Raw genomic sequence first — 18,918 nt, 5'->3', positions numbered from 1 at the left:
AAACCAGAAATTCCGGTTTTGGACTGAAAGTTTTGGTTTATGCCAGAATGACTGTAACAGCTAGTTTTTCAGAGTGGTGTATAAATACCTCTTTGCCTTTTTGCGTGGGGTCAGTGCTTTGAAGTGGTTTTTGCTGCTTTTGTGGTGCTTGTGAGAGGTGTAAGAACTTGGTGTTCCACCTTTGAGTGTTGCCCACCCCTCTCTATCAAGAATTTATAAGAATAAAACATTTGTGGCTTAGTGAGGATAGAGTGAGGTGTATGGAGCTTGGGTTGCTCGCACGTGTTGCATTAGTTGCGTGTGTTTGAGCACTCGGAGTTGATCGTGCACGAGTTCAGGAGTTTGTTACTCTTGGAGACCACCGTCTTCTAGATGGCTCGGTGGTGGATTGTCGGCGATCTCCTCAAGTGATGATTGTGAGTAGGTCCGGAAGTGGTTACGGAACTCACCATCTACTGAGTGGAGGAAGAGTTTGTTATAGTGAAGACGAGTAGTGCATGTGTGCAACCTCGTGAGAAAAATGGTTGAAAAAACCTAGCTCAAGTGTGATCGAGCTTCCTCAACAGAGGTGTAGGATATCAGTGGATATCCGAACTTCAGTAATAAATCATTTGTCTCTGTATTTTCTTGCTCTTGTGTATTATTTTGGTATCGATGCTTGTATGCTTATTTTTATGTGTAGCACATTAGGAGATGACCAAAACAGCAACAGAGTAATCAGTATGCTGGCACTGCTTTGATCCCATATATTATGGTGCAGACATGTAATGATAAAGTAATTGTAAACACTATTAGTAGTAACCAGAACATCAGATGTTCCTAGAAAGGTACCCAAGGATTGAAACGATAAATCAAATTACACAGGAGGAAAAATACCCGACATTACCTTGTGTTGATCCTTGCAGAACGAACACTAACAATTTCGGGCGCCAGTTGAAAGTAGGAAACCTCACTGCAAACTTGGAACCACCAGAGTCTAGAACCTAAAAAACGATGGCAATGCGCGATAAGTACATGCATCTATGTAGATTTTTTGGGCGCCAATTGAAAGTAGGAAACCTCATTGCAAACTTGGAACCACCAACTACTGTTCCTCAAGTCGCCCACCTCACTGTACTGGGTGCGGAGGTCGTCAGCATCCACGACGACCTTCTACCCCGCTTGATCGCCAACCGCTACGACGCTGATGTGCTCCTGCTGCTGAAGAATGCCACATGAATTGGGCGCTGCCTTAACAAGGTGTTCGAGATCGAGGGGGTGGCCCGGCTCCGCGTGAACAACTTCAGCAACCAGCTCTTCGGCACCATCCGCTCGATCTCGAACGTGTTGAGCTGTTGATTAGCCCACGAACTATCCAAGCGGCATTCTTCAATAGCAGGAATACATCGGCGTCGTAATGTTTAACGACCAGGCATCGTGGATGCGAGCGAGCTCTACACCCCAGTGCGGCGAGGCGGGCGAGTCAAGAAGAGCGAGGCAGATCCAGCCATGGGCGGGGAAAAGTCAGTGCATGACAGTCGATGTTGTCGAAGGATTGGACAACGACCTCCAGCTCCGGATCCTCGAACGCTAACGCTCTCTCCTTCACCTCTCTTTTTCTCCCTCTCTCTCTCAGGCGCAACGGGTCTGGGACACTTGGGGATGAGTGCTTCGCCCCAATCCCCTGCTTTTTATTGGCGGGTTCCACCAGCGCGGAACGCAGGTTCAAATTTTGAACAGGCCGAAATTTAGGGCACGTTTGGATTGAGCCCACACCAGCCTCCTCTAATGTTGGTGAGTCAAAATTTTAACGGACGATTTGCCCGTTCGTACTTTCGCCTGCTGTGGGTGGGTGCACGGGCGTGAGCAGCTGAATGTTGGTGTACATCCAAACAGGACAGCGGACATGATCAATGCCTTTTTTTAGCGGGGCGAGCTGGAGCTTCAATCAAAACAATACCTTTAGACTCTCTCCAACGGTTTTCTGTCGATGTTCAGAATTCCTTCACAAAGGAATTTTCATTCCTTACAATGTTCCAACAATTTTTCTTCATGATTTGTCATAAATGGATTTTTAAGGTCATTCCGTTCAGAACAGGATTCTCTCTCATTTATCTTCACAAATCTCTTCGAAGTAAAAATGTTGTAAATAAGAAAAAATAAAGATAATAAAAACGGAGAGATGAATAAGAAAAGGAACGAAATAAAGAGAATATATGGTAGAGATTAGTGGGCGAGAGGAAGAACGCTTGCCACGTCACCGATCCACAGCGCGATCTGCGGAACTGCTATCTAGCACCGTCGGATCGCCCCACGAAGAAGCTGCCGCCGCTCGCTTCGTGTTCATCTGACCTCGTGAAATGCCTTAGAGCGGCTCTGGGCAATAAAAATCTCTAAACCCCTGAAGAAAAAGGAGCCAGCTGCATCGTGCGTGGATTGAAGATGGGCTAGCCCATTAGCTTAGACTTGATGCATCGTGTAACTAGGCTGCTTATGGTGGGCCGACACATAGTCTTCGGCCTTTTCCTTCGTTTCAGCCCAACTTCTCGGCACAAAATTGAAAGACGTGTCAACGCCAACGGAACCATGCAATGCAAGTCGTCGACCCAACTAGTCGTTACCCAACACTTCGTATGCCAGTGAGTTTATCATCAACTGTGACATGCGTATTAGTGGTGGTTGTATTTACCACCATGGTTGGTTATTGTTTTTCGACCAACCTGTCTATTTGGATTCGAGTTCTAAACTCGGTACGAGTATTGATATTTATAAAATAGTTATATATATATTTGACAAAATACTAGTAAGGAAGTCAGAAGTTGCACTTTGTTCTTTGTTGTTTACCAAGTCCGTGATGTTGCAAGTTGCAACATGATTGTGCCGAAGTCATACCTTCATGACCTAATCGATCGGCGCCTCCTATCAACTTAGGAGTAACTTAAAATAAGCGTGAAACGGCAGTCAAATTATAGGCGCTTGATGAGGACATAAAGCTAAGTCCGTATATATCCAGACCGGTCGCTGTAGGATGACGGAGGAATATATGGTACAATACGAATCCATCTCTATGAATCTGACTCCTGGAAGCCTTCATCGGCTTGAGGATTCGAGTACGACTAGATACGGTGGAACCCGCTTTTGCAAGTTGTACTGCAGGACGGAGCCAACGAACAAAGATCGCCGTGATCTGCTTTTCAACAAGAGATCGCCAAATCTTCCGATAATATTCTGTCGCATTTTACGTGTCAAGAATGCCAATGCAGGCAGCCCCCTTGCTCGCTGCCGACTGTAGATGACGGTGATCTTGCCCACAAATTTCTCCTGCTGATCTATCAACCGGTAATACAGACACGTTGAGTCACGTAATGCACGCGAGGACATGACAAGACGTACATATAAGACGGGACACGAATATCCACGCATATTCTCTCTGGTCATAAGTACTGTGCTGAAGGAATGAAGTGCATGCTTCCAATTCCAAGCTCCAACTACTTTCAGAGACCAGTTTATAGATCCAGGAGACCCGTCTTTCAAAACTGTAATCACGATGACAGCGATGTGTTATGCGCTAATGCACGCTGTCGTGATCACGAGAGCGATATGGGCACTATGTGTATATACTGGCCAACACGACCTGATCGATCACGGGATGCAGCTCACAAGGGTGCAGTCGTCGACAGTTTCGTCATCTGGGATTAGCTAGCCTGATAACGAATGGCTTAACGTACGTCTTGGCAGATAATGCCGCCAAGACGTCAGTTCATGCGTTTGCAATGCTGCATAGTGCGAAGCTTCGAAGTGACCTGAACAAAGGAGCTAGTTTTTTTTTCCTTAGATTGGAAACGCTTTGTATCACACGCACTGCTCGTACATGGAAGGTGTACAGCGTTTGCAGACAAATTACGAGAGCACAGGTACAAACACTTCCCTAGATTTCATCAAAAGAATCCTTAAGATCGTACGGGAGATGATCTTAGGTACTACTTATCCGAGATGTACGGATAAATCGACATTGTTGATGGCGACGATTTAGTACCACTCACTGCTCTATATCCCAGAGTACTTCTTAGTTAAGACTCGCAATGTTGCTTTCACTTCGTAATGTACCCCCTCTCTTCTTAAATGTGTGTTTATTTAAGTGTGCAGTTAAATCTCTCTAAATTTTTTTTCTGAAAAGACGATAAGAGAGTTGCTGAATATATTATATTGATAGAAGAGGAGAAAACGAAATACAAAGAGAATATATTGATAGAGGAGAAGAAAACGAAATACAAAGAGTTCGACTGACTCTTAATCAGACATTAGCAAAAAGGGAGCGAATACGACAAGGGCTCCATAAATGACTTGAAGGCCGAACCCTTCGATAACAAAGAAAAATGGTATAAACCTACTACCAAGAGAAAGATATCGGACTAAGACAGCTGTCACGTTCGGTTTCTTCGTCGATGTACTATTTTATTTTTTGAGCAATTGAGACCTCATTCAGACTTTGGCCTTGGAATACTTGCCAATTTCTCTCTTCCAAATATTCCACCAAAAAAATATATAACTCCTCTATTGAAGTCCTTGCGGCTCTCTTAGTTAATTTTGCATCTTGCTTTCCGCCACCATGATTGGATATTGAAAAACTCATTTAGCTCAGCACATTGTCCCAACTGCACCACTGCGTAAGCTGTTGCCATACTTGACGCGAAAATGTACAGTCCTTCAAAAGATGCTTAGTATTTTCCTACAAAATGGCGCACAATTTGCAATAGCGGTCATTTTGATCATCTATACATCCCCTTTTCTTCAAATTTTCTACAATAAGAATCTTCTCCTGTATCGCCAACCAGGCAAATATTTTGCACTTTGTCTCTGTCTTGACCGTCTAAATATGATGTGTTTGTAGTCTCTTGACTGCCCCTATGAATTAGATTTTGTATGCGCTTTTGTGGTATACACCCCATCCGGTGTCCATTTTCAACTGATTTGATTCTCCAGAGCTTGGTCACGCTCCACCCGCTGCAACATGCTCCATAAGTCAATGAATTGTGCGAATTCCTCGTGAGTTGTTAAGTTGCTCAGACTCAAAATCCAATTGTCACCCTACAATTCTTTCTTAACAGATCTATACCTTCTCTTTGCAAGCTTGAACAAATCTGGTACAATTACTTTTAGAGCAAATCCATCAACCCAACTATCATACCAAAACTTTGTCTTCTCGCCATGTCCGATAGTGACTACTATGGACACCATGAAAAAGTCTATGTTTGTTTTGTACACGACACTTGAAGCTATGCCCATGGTCGTTGCGCGTCTATCCATTGGTACCATAACCATCTGACTCTCAGAGCTCTTGCAATTTTTTTCAGCTCCAAAATACCTAGACCTTCTAGCTCTTTTAGCCTCGCTTTGGTGCTCTAATTTAACAGAGAATGTGCCCTGGCAACCTTTTTTTGGGCTTTCCCTTCCAAAGGAAAGCCCTTCTAATGCGATCATCTTTTTGGCAAGCCATTTCTACAGCGGAAACACCATAAGATGATAAGTCGGTTATATCGAGAGAATAGTTTTGACTAAAGTGTCTATTAATATCTCTAAATTTTAGCAGTAATTTGAAACGAACATTATGGATGGTCATGTGGAAACAGTATCATTGGATTTGTGATGAAAATTATTTCATAATATAATAATTCTACAGATTGTTTACTATCCTTTCGTATATGAATTAAGTAATGGTCAGAAATGCATATCAGAGACCGTGAAAATGTTGAAAACGTAATGTATTTACGAACAGAAGGGGTATAATTTAGGACAGGCGCTACAAAGCAAGTGGACAAACTAGATTGTGAAATTTCTGCAATGACACAAGAATTTCGCACCTTCAGAATATATGGCTGGAAGTCATGTCAAAAGAGGAAAAGAATAGCTGGTACTCCAGTTGCTCCGGACCAACAAAGTACGACTATCTGGTAAAACATCGAGGTCCAAAAAATCAATATTCCCTTTGAGAAGAAAAAAAATCAATACCGTGGCCCATGAATACATGTCTTGACCAACCTCCTGGCAGAACACAGACGTCAAAGCCATACAAAACAGAACGGATTACATCCTCCATGTTTCTATGATTATTTTGTTCTCTAAATAAGTTTATATGACTGTTTGACCTTACCACATCCTTTTCTAAACTACCCAAAAAACTGTGGATGAATTATAAGACAAGCTAGCCGTGTGCACTTATTCACAATCTCTTCGCTTATACGGGAGGCATGCATGATGTAATAGTAGGCCAAATCTTGCAACCACTCCTTGAGCCGTTGAGCGTCGGCTTGTTTAGTAAAGCACTCCGTTGAGAGCTGACGCCACCTGAGCTCCAATCCGGTGGCCACCTTGTTTCTTAGCGAGTATGCCCCAGCACTCCCTGCCCTCTTTAAAAAAAATCACACAACACTCTATTTCATTCAGAAGAAAATTCTACAGAATCTGATCTCACGTAAAAACTCTTTCTTATATATATCACGTGTACTTCTATTTTCTCTCAGCTACATATATCAATTGTTTAATCAAGTAAGGACGAACAACGTAGGTAAAAATCTAATAGGAATCTTTCGATAGAGATCTCGTAAAATTTTCCTAACTTCCGTTCGATAAAGCCCCCTCAACAGGCAACGGGTCAGCCCCACCCAACCAGCCCACTGGTCGGCCGGCCGGCGCACCACCCACGTAGACACGGAGCCTACGCAATTATTCTCCGCACCCACGCAAAAAGCCTAGCGTCCCCCGCACATGGGCGCACCCCCTCCACGGGAGCAGGTAGGGAGGGAGGGAGCCCATCGCCCGCGCGGCGCGACCCCACGGCACACAGGCCCCCCCGTCCCGTCCGCACCCCACCGCGCCGTTCGCGTGCGCGCCCAAGCCCGCGCCCACGCCCACGCCCAAAACCCACGGTGCCGCGCGGTCACAAGCGCCGAAAGGCCTCGGCTCCGTCGGTTTTTCGCCAGCCGAGCACGAGCACGGGCACGAGCGCACGGCTCGGCAGCGGGCACCACGGGGCTAAGAGCGGGCCGAGCGGATGGTGGCCTGGGGCGCGGAGCAACGAGGGCAGCGTGCGCCCCCACCCGAGCCCCCCGCTCGATCGGCTCGTGTTCGTACGCGCGTACGTCCTCGGCCGTGGTACCGGCCGCACGCGGCTAGCTAGCCGCCCCGCCGCTTGGCAGGTTGCAGCGCGGGGCGAACAGGACGCGCGGCCGCAGGGCCCGGGACTGCGCATGCAGATTCTCTCTGGCAGATGAGGCGCGGCGTGTTTCTGTTGGCTTGGCCCGGGCCAAATGGTAGCAGGGTGCGTGTGCTACTTGTAGCGCTTGTACTTCACTAAAGAAATTGCTGGCCCTATTAGAGTATAGTACCGGTGATGCTGAAGTCATTTTCGTATCTGATGGCTAAGAGAATCGTCTCGGCGTAGCTGTTTTATGAAGGATCTTTCTGTTTGTTTGTTGAAATTGCTGGAATATTAGGAAAAGTATGGCGTGAATAATTAGTTCTTGATAATGACTAAGTACTCATTACAACTTGAAAACAAAGAGAAGAACTACAACATTTCTTCAAGCAACAAGCAAACCAAAATGAGTAACTCAAAATGCTGGTAGTATCCAGAAGAATTTTGATGCTAACGATAATAACGTGTAAATAGTACATTGTTTAAGAAGACACTACAGATTGATACAATCACACAAGACATTACATATGGATACAAAACACACTAATGGAGAAATTGATATAGCTAAATTACTAGTACATGAACCATTTGCAATACTGTCGATACAGCCATTCCATCTGATATCAATATTCAATATATTAATCAACTCTGCTATATCTGACGGTCCAAAGCATTTGTTTCACCTGTTGCCTGTCGAGTCATTTTCGTAATAGATAAAAAGGTGTCCAAAAGTCTCACCAAAGCTTGCAGTTTTCGTCATTCTTTGCCCTCTTATTGATAAATAATCCTGGTTTACCAAGCACAAGAAACATTCCCTTTCCCAAATTGCCAAGTCGTGGTGAGTCACGCTGACAAGTCGTACAGTCACTGCTCCGCGCAGACAATCCCATCCGGATCCCACCATCGGGAGGCGGAGATTTACCCGGCAGTCGGCCGCACGCCGCTCCCTCGCGGTCACCGCCACGTGCTTCGGCTGGCAACCGGACCCCACGCGTTGCGGTCCCGCACGTCATAGTCTCACACCCACCGGGAAGGCCTCCCCCCACATCGCCGCCGCGCACCGCTCCCCTCGCCCGGTCGCCCCAGCCACGTCACCGCCGAAAAAATTAATTTCCGCCCTTTTACGATCTCGTTTCCCAAGCGTCCTTCCGTTTGCTATCTCCTCTTCTTCTCCCCTTCTCTCTCTCTCCTCTCTTTCTCTCTCTCCCTCCGCGCACACGCGACTGCTCGAGACACTGGTCAACGGCCGGGTCACAGGCGGCGGCGGCGGCCGGGTGGGCTAGCTCCGTCGATCGCCCGGGAAGAACGCGGTGCGGTGCTGCATCCGGCGCGGGGGGGGGGGGGGGTGCATGGGGAGGAATGGGAGCGTCAAGCGGTCCGCAGCAGCGGGGGCGGGGGCTGCAGCTGCGCCGCCGTCGTTCACGGTGAATCCCGGCGACTACCGGCTGCTGGAGGAGGTGGGGTACGGCGCGCACGCCGTCGTGTACCGCGCGGTCTTCGTGCCCAGGGACGAGGTCGTGGCCGTCAAGTCCCTGGATCTCGATCAGCTCAATAACAACATCGTGAGCACCTGTTGCGTCTCTTCCCCCTGCTCCAATTCGTTGGGTTTCGGTGGTGGTCAGGTTGCGGGTGCCATCTGCTGTTTGATCTAGCGAGAGATCCGTCGGTCGATTGAAGTGGATATTTGTTGATTTGGTAACCTGGCAATTTCGGGCGGAATTTTGATCTGTGTAACGTCCTACCAGATCAATCTGCGCTTGTTTTGACATTACGTTGGTAGCAGCTTCGCATTTATTTGGTCTGCTATTAGTCGTTGCTTAGTCTAAGGCTAAGTTGAAACGATCAATTGAGTCGTGTATGTACCTGCATTTTAGTTTTTTTAGCGCAGTTATTACTTTACATGATATATTTGTGGTGCGGCTGGTTGAGACGGCGAGTTAAATATTCTGTCAATCGCCATGGAGAACTTTTTTACTTCGCGGATGTATAGACGGGATGGCCAATGGCTTGCAAGGTTGGGTACTACCATCCCAGCGTTGCTGGGTACCAAACCTGGCGGGAGGGGAGAGGAAGGAAATTATGCTTGTGTACACACTTCAGGATGCGGCTTGTGTTTGTGCTTCTATGTGTATCTGCATCGGGGCAAGCTGCGGGTATGCATGTCGGCATGCGCAGGTCAATGAGATACGCACAAGTTTATCAGTCCTAGATAGACCACATAAAAATTACAGCCTCTGAATTTTCTTGGATTTAATGAATAATCAATCTCCTTTTTGTAGAGGCACACCTCACTGTTTGTTATCCGGTTCTTGCCATTCGTCCTTTTTGAGTGGTTGGCTCCATTCTAATAAACTGTTTCTTTAGTTTCTGGTATGTTTACATGGGTTCATTTTCTGCACTGTAAATTGGACTGTGGGCACTTTGTAGGCAGTACAGTTCGTGATCATGTTATCTTTTCATCATGTATGATTTTATTGATATTATGAACTGAAGATGGTAAGCTAACATGATATCCATCATCGATCAATCTACTCAATGATTGGAATGTCATGCTCCATGGTTGAGGCTGGGTCTTTTAGTTCTAACCGGATGTTTGTTTAAGCATACACTTTCTAGTTTTCTTCCGTCCACATCTTTCATTGCAGATCACACTGTTTCACCTCTTCCTAAAAGAAAAGAGAATACTCTATATTTGCCACTTGAAAGACGTCTAATAATAAAATTCCTTTGAAAATACAAAAGTTATAAATGTCCCTCACAAAACACCTCTTGTATCAATGCCACTGTCTTCTATTTTTAGTTATTTATTCACTACAAAATTAGATGGACTTGATCTTTTTACTAATACAACTGTGCATTTTTTCTTAACATTCCATCGACTGGCCCATTGCTTGGCCAGCACCCATGATTGGCCTGCTGCCTACACTAATGGAAGCCAGCCACTTCATGGTATCACTCGCAAATCACAGTCCAGCAATAGTGCGCCACATAATTCTCCATGTTTGTTTTGGTGGAGTGTTTTAGTTTCTTTGATTAATAGGGTTTGCCAGTCTCATTTGAGTAGGTTTTTTTTTTTTTAAGTGTACACATATTATTATTATTTTTTATCTTTTGTATTATATCCTCTCTTTTTTTACTTTTGTTGAGTTTCATCTTTGCCCCAACTTGATTGGGACAAAAGGCGTGGTTTGTACTAATAGTAGTTAACGACTCCTCGGGGATGGCAGATAAGTGTTTTGTTCCTTCTTTCTAAGGATTGGTAGCTAAGCTGCATTAGTAAGTTACTCCCATGCATAAGTGACCTAGGTAGGCAAGCTTGTTTTGGCTCTTTCTGGACTATATATGATATTCTCCTTTTGGTTTGATGTTGCCAAAATTGGTTTTCAGTTCAAGCTTGGGATGCATCCTAAGCACCTGGCTCCTATCTAGAATTGCTAGGCTAGGAAAAACTTTTGGAACAATATCTAAATAGTCATCCAAAAGTTTCACGAAAGAGCGAAGGGTTGTTTCAGATCGGCATTTTTATAATAACAACAGCGGCAACGGCAACAATAACACCAAAGCCTTTTGTCCCAAGCAAGTTGTGGTAGGTTCGAGAATTCGAGATTGGCGTTTTTAAGTTTGTTTTTAAAACTTTGGCTATGACACTGTAATTGTAACATAGCTTTGAAGTGGCTTATAGAAAATTATTTCTAATCCATAGTAAAGCCTAAGCAACGAGGCTACTAGCTTTTGGAATAATAAAGTTGTGAAAACTTTTGTAAGGCTAAACGATTGTGAGATGCCTTCACTGCTTGGTGTCGATATCTTGCTGACTCTTGTTTCTCTTTTTCTTCTGAAAGACATAAATGGATTAAGTTCTTACTACTGTACATTGTCTGTAGGACGGAATACAAAGGGAAGCTCAAATAATGAGCTTGATAGATCACCCTAATGTTATCAGGGCTTATTGCTCATTTGTCGTGGAGCACAGCCTTTGGGTGATAATGCCATTCATGACAGAAGGATCGTGTCTACACTTAATGAAGATTGCATACCCTGATGGTTTCGAGGAGCCTGTCATTGGCTCCATTCTAAAGGAAACACTTAAGGCTCTGGATTACCTTCACAGGCAAGGTCAAATCCATCGTGATGTCAAGGTTGGCTTCAGTAGAAAATTTGTGTGTAAATACTGTTCTCATTTGATGTATTTTGTAATTGCTCTATATTTTTACTCCATTTGGTACTATGCAGGCTGGTAATATCCTTATTGATAATGCTGGTGTTGTGAAGCTTGGGGACTTTGGTGTTTCTGCTTGCATGTTTGATAGAGGTGATAGGCAGAGATCTAGGAATACGTTTGTGGGAACACCATGCTGGTAACTGCTTAATCAAATTTTCTGCTGCTTTTGTATTGAATAAACATTTTATATAATTTGCGAATGTTATGTTTTTTTTGCTCCAATTTTCTGTCTAGGATGGCTCCAGAAGTGCTCCAGCCTGGCACTGGATATAATTTCAAGTATGTTAATTGTGTATATATTTGTACAATTTTTTTAGGTTAACACATGCCTGGATGCATCCTGAAAAACCATGTTTTTCTTTTGATTGATGTCGAAAGTCACCATGTATTCACCCTGAATTGCTTCATATCTGCCCCCCTTTCCTTTTTCTCCTGGACAGAGTCTTGATGGATATTTTGTTTTCTTTCGTTAGTGACTTTTATGTTTGGCCTTTTCTTTTTACTCGGAAAGAGCCATTGTGCTGTTGTTTTCTAATTCATGGCCCATCTCATCTTTGTGCAGGGCCGACATATGGTCATTTGGAATCACTGCACTTGAACTAGCACATGGCCATGCTCCATTTTCAAAATACCCCCCTATGAAGGTAATGCTTCTGACCATGCAGAATAATGTAGTTCCCTATTATGTGGATTTTCTGTTTTGGGTGTTCTGCTGGTGTACTGTTGCATTAATAAGTGTTCTAACAAATATTTCAAATGCTCCGTGGATTGTTGCAAATATGTCTTCCACGGTTCCCTATAGTTATAAATATTATTACCAGTTGCCTCTTGATCCTATACGACCCACCCAGCCCGTAATCATACACTTAGTGATTCCCTAGATGTGTACCATTAATTTGGGCAACCTATCAACGCAGACCATCCCGATATTAAATATGTACTTTGGCGCTGCAGGTTCTTCTCATGACCCTCCAGAATGCACCACCTGGTCTTGACTATGATCGTGACAGAAGATTCTCAAAGGTAGTACTGATCCTTTCAGCTGTTTATCAGATATCAACCATTTATGTGGTTGTTAACTACTGTAGATTTTGTTCTAGGGTGTTTACCTTTCTAAGTAGGCATTTTCAGTTGTGATCAGTCATTTAAAGAGATGGTTGCAATGTGTTTGGTCAAAGATCAAACAAAGAGGCCAACAGCTGAGAAGTTGCTGAAGCATTCATTTTTCAAAAATGCAAAGCCTCCAGAATTGACTATGAAGAGTATCTTAACTGATTTGCCTCCTCTCTGGGACCGTGTAAAGGCTCTCCAGGTATGCTGCCTCCCCCCTCCCCCTCCCTTCCTGATCATGGAAAAATGTAGCTGAAGTTTCTGTATACCTTCAGCTTAAAGATGCAGCACAGTTGGCTTTGAAGAAGATGCCTTCTTCTGAACAGGAAGCGCTCTCTCTGGTTTGTGACATACACTTCATTTTTATGTTCTGTGCTCCTGTATAGTTCTTTACTTTGTAAGTTACTATTCTATTTCCAGTTATTAGAATAGTTCAGCATTACAGTGATGCTTTGAACTGGTGAGATTAGAGTTATTTCTTTAATGTTCTCCATTTCATTTGGCATGCCTGCTTCTTTGTCATTATACAATCGTATTTAGTAATCAGGATTCATCCAAAGCTGCGTTGTTAACATGCCCGTGAAGTCATATCTAGCATTAAGTTCATTGTATAGACATGGCATTTTGGATGTGATAGTTGTGGTTGGACAGATTTTTGTTATTAACTGGTAATGTTGATGACCAGTTATCAATCGAATGATAGACAGTAAAAATTTGGGTACAGTATAACAAAATATTTGCTCATAACAGTACCTGTCTAATATATACCATGTAATTTGTTAAGTATCATGACCAAATAGTGGTCACAAGTTGACTGTTAACGTTGAAATGGGCAATGACTAGGAAAATTAGGAACTTAGAACATCAAGGAAATCTTTTTAAGTTCCTCTTTTCCCTCATATTGTTCACTTATCTGGTTCAATCTTCATACATCTGCGTAACGCTGACTAATTGCCCCTATATTGTGTTCCATCAATAGCCATGTCTCGTGTATTTGCATCATTTTCTTTTTGCTGTTCAATTTGGGTAAATGTTGCATCTTGTTTAATGGCTGCTTATCATGGATTCATGAAAGAAAAGGTGAAAAAGAAATAACTCAAGGGAACTTCAATTTTTGTCTTACTCGTTTAATGGGATTGTCATCTTTGGGTGAACTTAAACACACTTGATCTTTTATCAAACAGAGTGAATACCAACGAGGTGTTAGTGCGTGGAACTTTGACATCGAGGATCTCAAGGCTCAAGCATCACTGGTAAAACTTTTACTCATATTCCCTCTTTCCAGTATGAACTTCTTTTCCATTCTACCTTCAATTCAACATTATCATTAAGCTGTCTAAATTTCCAGATTCGTGATGATGAGCCACCAGAAATAAAAGAAGATGATGACAGTGCAAGAAACATTGAAGTTGAAAAGGTCTGGTAGATTCTTGATTGTTATCTTTCACAGGGAAGTTCTTTGATAATTATCACTAGAAAGCTTGAACATTACTTCCAAGTGAATCGATGCAAAAAGTGTCTCAGAGTTGCTTAAAGTCATGTACTAACCTTGTTTCTAAGTTGTAATTTTGTTATGGTGAAGAAAAAGGCATAATGGATATTTTGTATTTAACTCACTTTTTGTTCGTTCAACAGGAGTCACCTTCTAGGAACCATTTAGGAAAGTCATCATCTGCAAATGAAAAAAGCTCCAGGTCAAGCAAATAGTGTTTAGCATCTTCTTGTGATGGATAGCTCTGAAAATTCTGATCCTATTCAATGAACTTGAGTAGGATGATAGAGATAGGAAACGATCAGTAGCCCTAATCCTTGTTATTATACTGTTTTACATTACAGCATTGGTAGTGAAATGTGTATTCTTTTGATATGTTTCAGGGAGCAAACCTTTGGTACCAAAGTAAATTCAGATGGAAAAGACCCTAGTACAAATGAAGCTTTTGATTTTGATGTTAGCGACGCCGACTGTAAAAGGACGACTGATGGATATGAAAACAACAGAATAGAGAATGATTCACTGCCCTCTACATCAAAACAGGATCCGGAGTTGAATCGTTGGACAAGTGATGTTGGGCAGAGACAACAGACTTCTGGTGGGAACAATAGCTCAACAGCTGAAAGGGGCCACGGTTTCGAGAGGTCCATTATCTACATTGATTCTTCTTAGTGTTCTGCTCTGAGTTTTTTTATTCTTTAAGAGCACTTTTACGTTGTTATTTTCATTCTGTTGTGCATAGTGCTCAATGACTGAATGGAGTGACTTTCCAAAGGAATGCTAGCCACCTAATAATTTTAGCAACTTTGTTTAGTTCTGACATGTGATCATTTTACTTATTATAATGTACACGGTATTAGGTTAATTAAACCGTACTTTTGTAAATTTAAACTCTATTTTTGTGAATGAACAGCAGATAAAGTGGGAAGTCCAGTTAATTTGTTTACATTCTCACTAATTATGACTGCTCTTTTTATTTCTGAATTAGTTATATATCTGGGTGTAGCCGTTCCTTTTTGTATTAGATTTCTTATAGTACTGCAAATATTTGTTTGTAGAACAAACATACTTCTTGAAGAATATAATACTACTATCGCATTTTGATTTCTGAGGACGAAAGCATTAACCATGGTTATTGGAGCATTAAGCGTTATGTCCAATGCTTCAAGGTTCATTTTATTATTATTGTTTGGTATGACAGGCTTGACAGGGATGCAGCTGTTCAAATGATATCTCACAAACAAAGAAGTGATATGAGAAAAACAGCAAATCTTAGTGGTCCACTGTCACTGCCAACTCGTGCTTCTGCAAATAGTCTTTCAGCTCCTATTCGATCTTCAGGAGGTGCGAGCGTCTATCTAATTACCACTGCAAATGTTCACTGTTTTCGCTAGTGTACATAGAAAACATGTACAGGCAGTCTGGCACTGCTGTAGAGTGGCAGCATATGTAAGCTTTTCCATATATATCTGCTGTTTATATGTAGTGTGGTCTTTGAACATTAATTCTATTTTGGAAGCATTATGTGTTTTGTGGATGAAGGGACTCGAGTAATTTCTTTTGCTCATTGTAGGTTATGTAGATTCATTAGGCAACAAGTCAAAACAAAATGTGGAGATTAAAGGCCGCTTTTCCGTGACATCTGAGAATATCGATCTTGCAAAGGTACGTGTATTGGTTGGATGGTGGATACAATTAAACTTAACATAACTTAAATTGAGTAGAATTTCCTCAGGAGGGAAAATTGAACAAATCAATAAATCTCTACTTTCCAGGTCCAGGAAGTTCCAGTCAGTAGTCTCTCTCTCAGGTCACCAAAGGTGAGGTTGTCATTACATAGAACACAGTTACAATTTACGCAATGTTGCAATCATGAATTCGTGGTTCACTCTTGGTTTTCTCAGGGCTCACTGCTAAGAAAATCTGCTAGTGTTGGTGATCGCTTGATCCATGCTAAGCCGATGGTATAGCTTCTTTTTTCTCTCTCTCATGATTGCCTCTTCAAATCCCTAAGAAGTTGCAGGAAAAATAATCTTCTTTTTAGTGGAGAAAAGAAAACTACATACTTCCAGTGCAGCATAATATACATTTTTTAAAATGAAAACGAGCCTTAGAAGTACCAATATGGAATACATTGATTCTGGAACCTACTAATTATTACCCTTCTACCACTTCTGTAGATCGATTTGTGAGTTTGATTATTCTTCTGTTTTGGTACATCATATTAGTTGATGGATACTAAAAACTCTAGCCTTTGTGGAGTTCCTTCACTCTGCATTAACTTTTGTTTTCTTACTTCCATCAGTATTTGTTAGTTCCTTATAGTTCAGTTGTTTTCAATAAAATATTTCCTAACCCTTCAGAACACCGCCAGTATCCCATGAGGATGTTATTAATTTCTGTGCGATAAAATATGACAATGTTGGTCATATTGCATAAGAGTCAATACCTATTTTCTTATAAATTTCATTGAGCGTGACTTTGGATTATCGGTTTTTTTAAATGCGTTGATGTTGCAGTGTAACAGTAATCAACTGAAGGAGCTCTGCAATAGCTCAGTATCATCGTCGATTCTAATTCCCCACCTGGAGAACCTTGTGCAGCAGACGATGTTTCAGCAGGTATGAAGGAATCTTTGATGTCATCCTGTTTAAGAATTCTAAACACGTTCAATTATCTGATAAGATTTAACATACAATTGTATCTCTTTACATCAGGACCTGATCATGAACCTACTAAGTAGCTTGCAACAGAATGAGAAAGTTGATGGTAAATGCATTTTCCCTTGTGTCTATTGAAGTTCAATTTATTTCTTTGATTAAACGTTAAAACTCGCGCTTTTCTTCAGGAGCACAGCCTGGAATATCTTCTCAAGCTCGAACTTTGGAGAGTGATAAAGTGGTAAGCATTGACCAAGTTTATGATTTCAATTATCGACGAATGAGTTGCCAATCATAGTGCTTCCTTTAATATTTTGTTCACTATCATTAAAACCTGACTTTTAATTCTTTTGCCAGGCTGATACAGCTAACCCTGAGAAGGAACGATCATTACTTGTTAGAATTTCAGAATTACAGTCTAGGTATGCCCGCTTCTGCACGAATGATGTTACAAATAATTCCACTGGTTAATGTCACAACAGTAGTTATGGCAAATTTACAACTCCATATCACAGATAGTTTGTTGTTGTGGCACCATCTATGTTTAATTTTGGCAAGTACAGTTGAGTACCTGACTTAGGGACACAATTTTGGCTACCAAAACCGACAACTATTCATCTAAACTAATCCGACTATTATTGTTGTTGCCGCGTTGCTGGTGAGCCTATCGGGTAAAAAGGAAGAAGAAATAGAGAGCAAGAGAGGAGAGAGTCCTGACATGTGGGGTCATTGCCACATCATCAGCCACGGAATGCGCCATGGTAGCGAAATCACCTTCAATACCACTGCAGAGGGTTATTTTGATGGTTTTGAATACTTTAGGGGGCTAAATACCTGGTTTTATACTTGAGGGTGTTAAGTAGTCACACCTCAATAACTGAGGGGGTGAAGTAGGCTTATTCCTTTATAAAATGCTAGATATTTATGTTATTTTGAACATGCATACTGTTTACAGGGGCCACTCTTGTTTATTGCTAGGATTACTGAAGGATGTTTACTTTTTTCTCCCTGCAGGATGATAACACTGACTGACGAACTAATTGCAGCTAAGCTAAAACATGTTCAGGTTGGTATCACGTCTCATTTTAGTGTAACACAAGAGGTTGGAATCTGTGCTATTGTTCATAGCAAAAATAATTTTTACCCATGCTGGTATTTGGATTATGATTTTTTGCCCACATCATTTTCAGTTGCAGCAAGAGCTAAATGCATTGTATTGCCGAGAAGAAATCGAAGACATTAGGGATGAGGACAACGAAGAAACATAACACCAGGAGGATCCATGCGATATGAGTTACCTGCCTTGGCTATTACATTGAGGTTTGGTTAAATGCTTTTGGCAAGGAGTTTTAACAAGAAATTGATGAACCATCTGGGCTGCTGAGTCAGGAATATATGCCGGGTCCACAGAGAATAGCTCTTACAGCTGCTCTATGGAATTTGCTCTTTGAAGGTTGTCATGCCCTTGGCCTGCTGCCATCAGTGTGTATATCAGTTTTTCTTTTAATTACCTCTCTTCTCTTAGTTCAACATAGTTTTGGTGGTCACAAGATTGCGGCGTGGTGCATTCTACTATTTTGGCCTTACCTATCATTGAAATAGCTGTGATTATGTAGTTCGTAGGGTACCCGTTGGTCTCCATGCAGAATAGCAGAAGATTGCGTAATAAAATGTATTTTATCTAGCAATAGGATGTATATTTCTTATTGGTGCATTCGTTGAGACTTGCTCCATGCATGGCTATTTGCAAACCTCCAAACCGAGTTGTTTGCATATCTAATAAAGAGTACCTGTATACTATGCGTCGCTGTCACGTACTACTTAGAGCGTCTTCTGATCGTGTTAACTGTGGCATCTCCTGTTACACGCTCTACGCGAATCGATTTTTTTAGATTCATAAGCTTTACATGTTCGACGTCCGCTAACTTAAGCAGATCTTGCGCAGCACTACCCTCTCGTGGTGTTCAAGAGCTCTGCTCCGTATGGCAGGGGCGGAACCAGCCATGAGCATTCAGTTTAGGTTGGTTTTTTTTTAAAAAAAATGTACAGTAAAATGTAATGAAAATTTGACCAGGCACATGCCATGGCTAACTCGATTAACTAAAAACTAAAGGAGGCATGCAGCTCCGCTAGTCCAACAACGCCCGCTCCTGCCAGCATCCAGGCATATTCCGGTGTGATCATGGTTCGCTGGTGCATGCTGCAGCAGAAAGAAAATTGATCATTTGACACCTAAAATATATGGCAATTGCTCGCTGAG

At 42.3% G+C, this 18,918-nt stretch overlaps 1 protein-coding gene across 3 annotated transcripts; it reads left to right on the top strand.

Annotated features, from left to right (window-relative positions):
* The first annotated feature begins 8,289 nt into the window (after positions 1-8,289).
* LOC133907000 (serine/threonine-protein kinase BLUS1-like) lies at positions 8,290-18,458 on the top strand. Of its 3 annotated transcripts, none has more exons than XM_062348969.1 (22): positions 8,293-8,736; positions 11,059-11,313; positions 11,408-11,532; positions 11,631-11,675; positions 11,959-12,040; positions 12,351-12,419; positions 12,538-12,708; positions 12,782-12,847; positions 13,691-13,759; positions 13,855-13,923; positions 14,142-14,200; positions 14,382-14,642; positions 15,200-15,342; positions 15,572-15,663; positions 15,774-15,818; positions 15,903-15,962; positions 16,518-16,619; positions 16,716-16,767; positions 16,847-16,899; positions 17,016-17,080; positions 17,673-17,724; positions 17,849-18,458. In XM_062348969.1, exons 1-22 carry the CDS (start codon positions 8,524-8,526, stop codon positions 17,924-17,926), a joined length of 2,226 nt encoding a protein of 741 aa, XP_062204953.1. In that variant the 5' UTR covers positions 8,293-8,523; the 3' UTR covers positions 17,927-18,458. The 3 variants fall into 3 exon arrangements, with proteins under 3 accessions (XP_062204954.1, XP_062204953.1, XP_062204955.1); XM_062348971.1 differs by lacking the exon at positions 8,293-8,736 and adding an exon at positions 8,771-10,123; XM_062348970.1 differs by lacking the exon at positions 11,631-11,675 and having other exon boundaries at positions 8,290-8,736.
* Positions 18,459-18,918: the final 460 nt, after the last annotated feature.

This window comes from Phragmites australis, chromosome 24 (genome assembly GCF_958298935.1).
Source record: "Phragmites australis chromosome 24, lpPhrAust1.1, whole genome shotgun sequence".
In the NCBI taxonomy this organism is placed as follows: domain Eukaryota; kingdom Viridiplantae; phylum Streptophyta; class Magnoliopsida; order Poales; family Poaceae; genus Phragmites; species Phragmites australis.
The sequence above is the reverse complement of the archived record's forward strand: the minus strand, read 5'-3'. Positions and strand labels throughout refer to the sequence as shown.

Coding starts and splice junctions, on each gene's coding strand:
- LOC133907000 (XM_062348969.1), top strand. CDS start 8,524: ATGGGGAGGAATGGGAGCGTCAAGCGGTCCGCAGCAGCGGGGGCGGGG. Junction 12,041..12,350: donor CAAAATACCCCCCTATGAAG/GTAATGCTTCTG, acceptor TTGGCGCTGCAG/GTTCTTCTCATGACCCTCCA. Junction 16,900..17,015: donor CTTTGGAGAGTGATAAAGTG/GTAAGCATTGAC, acceptor TTCTTTTGCCAG/GCTGATACAGCTAACCCTGA.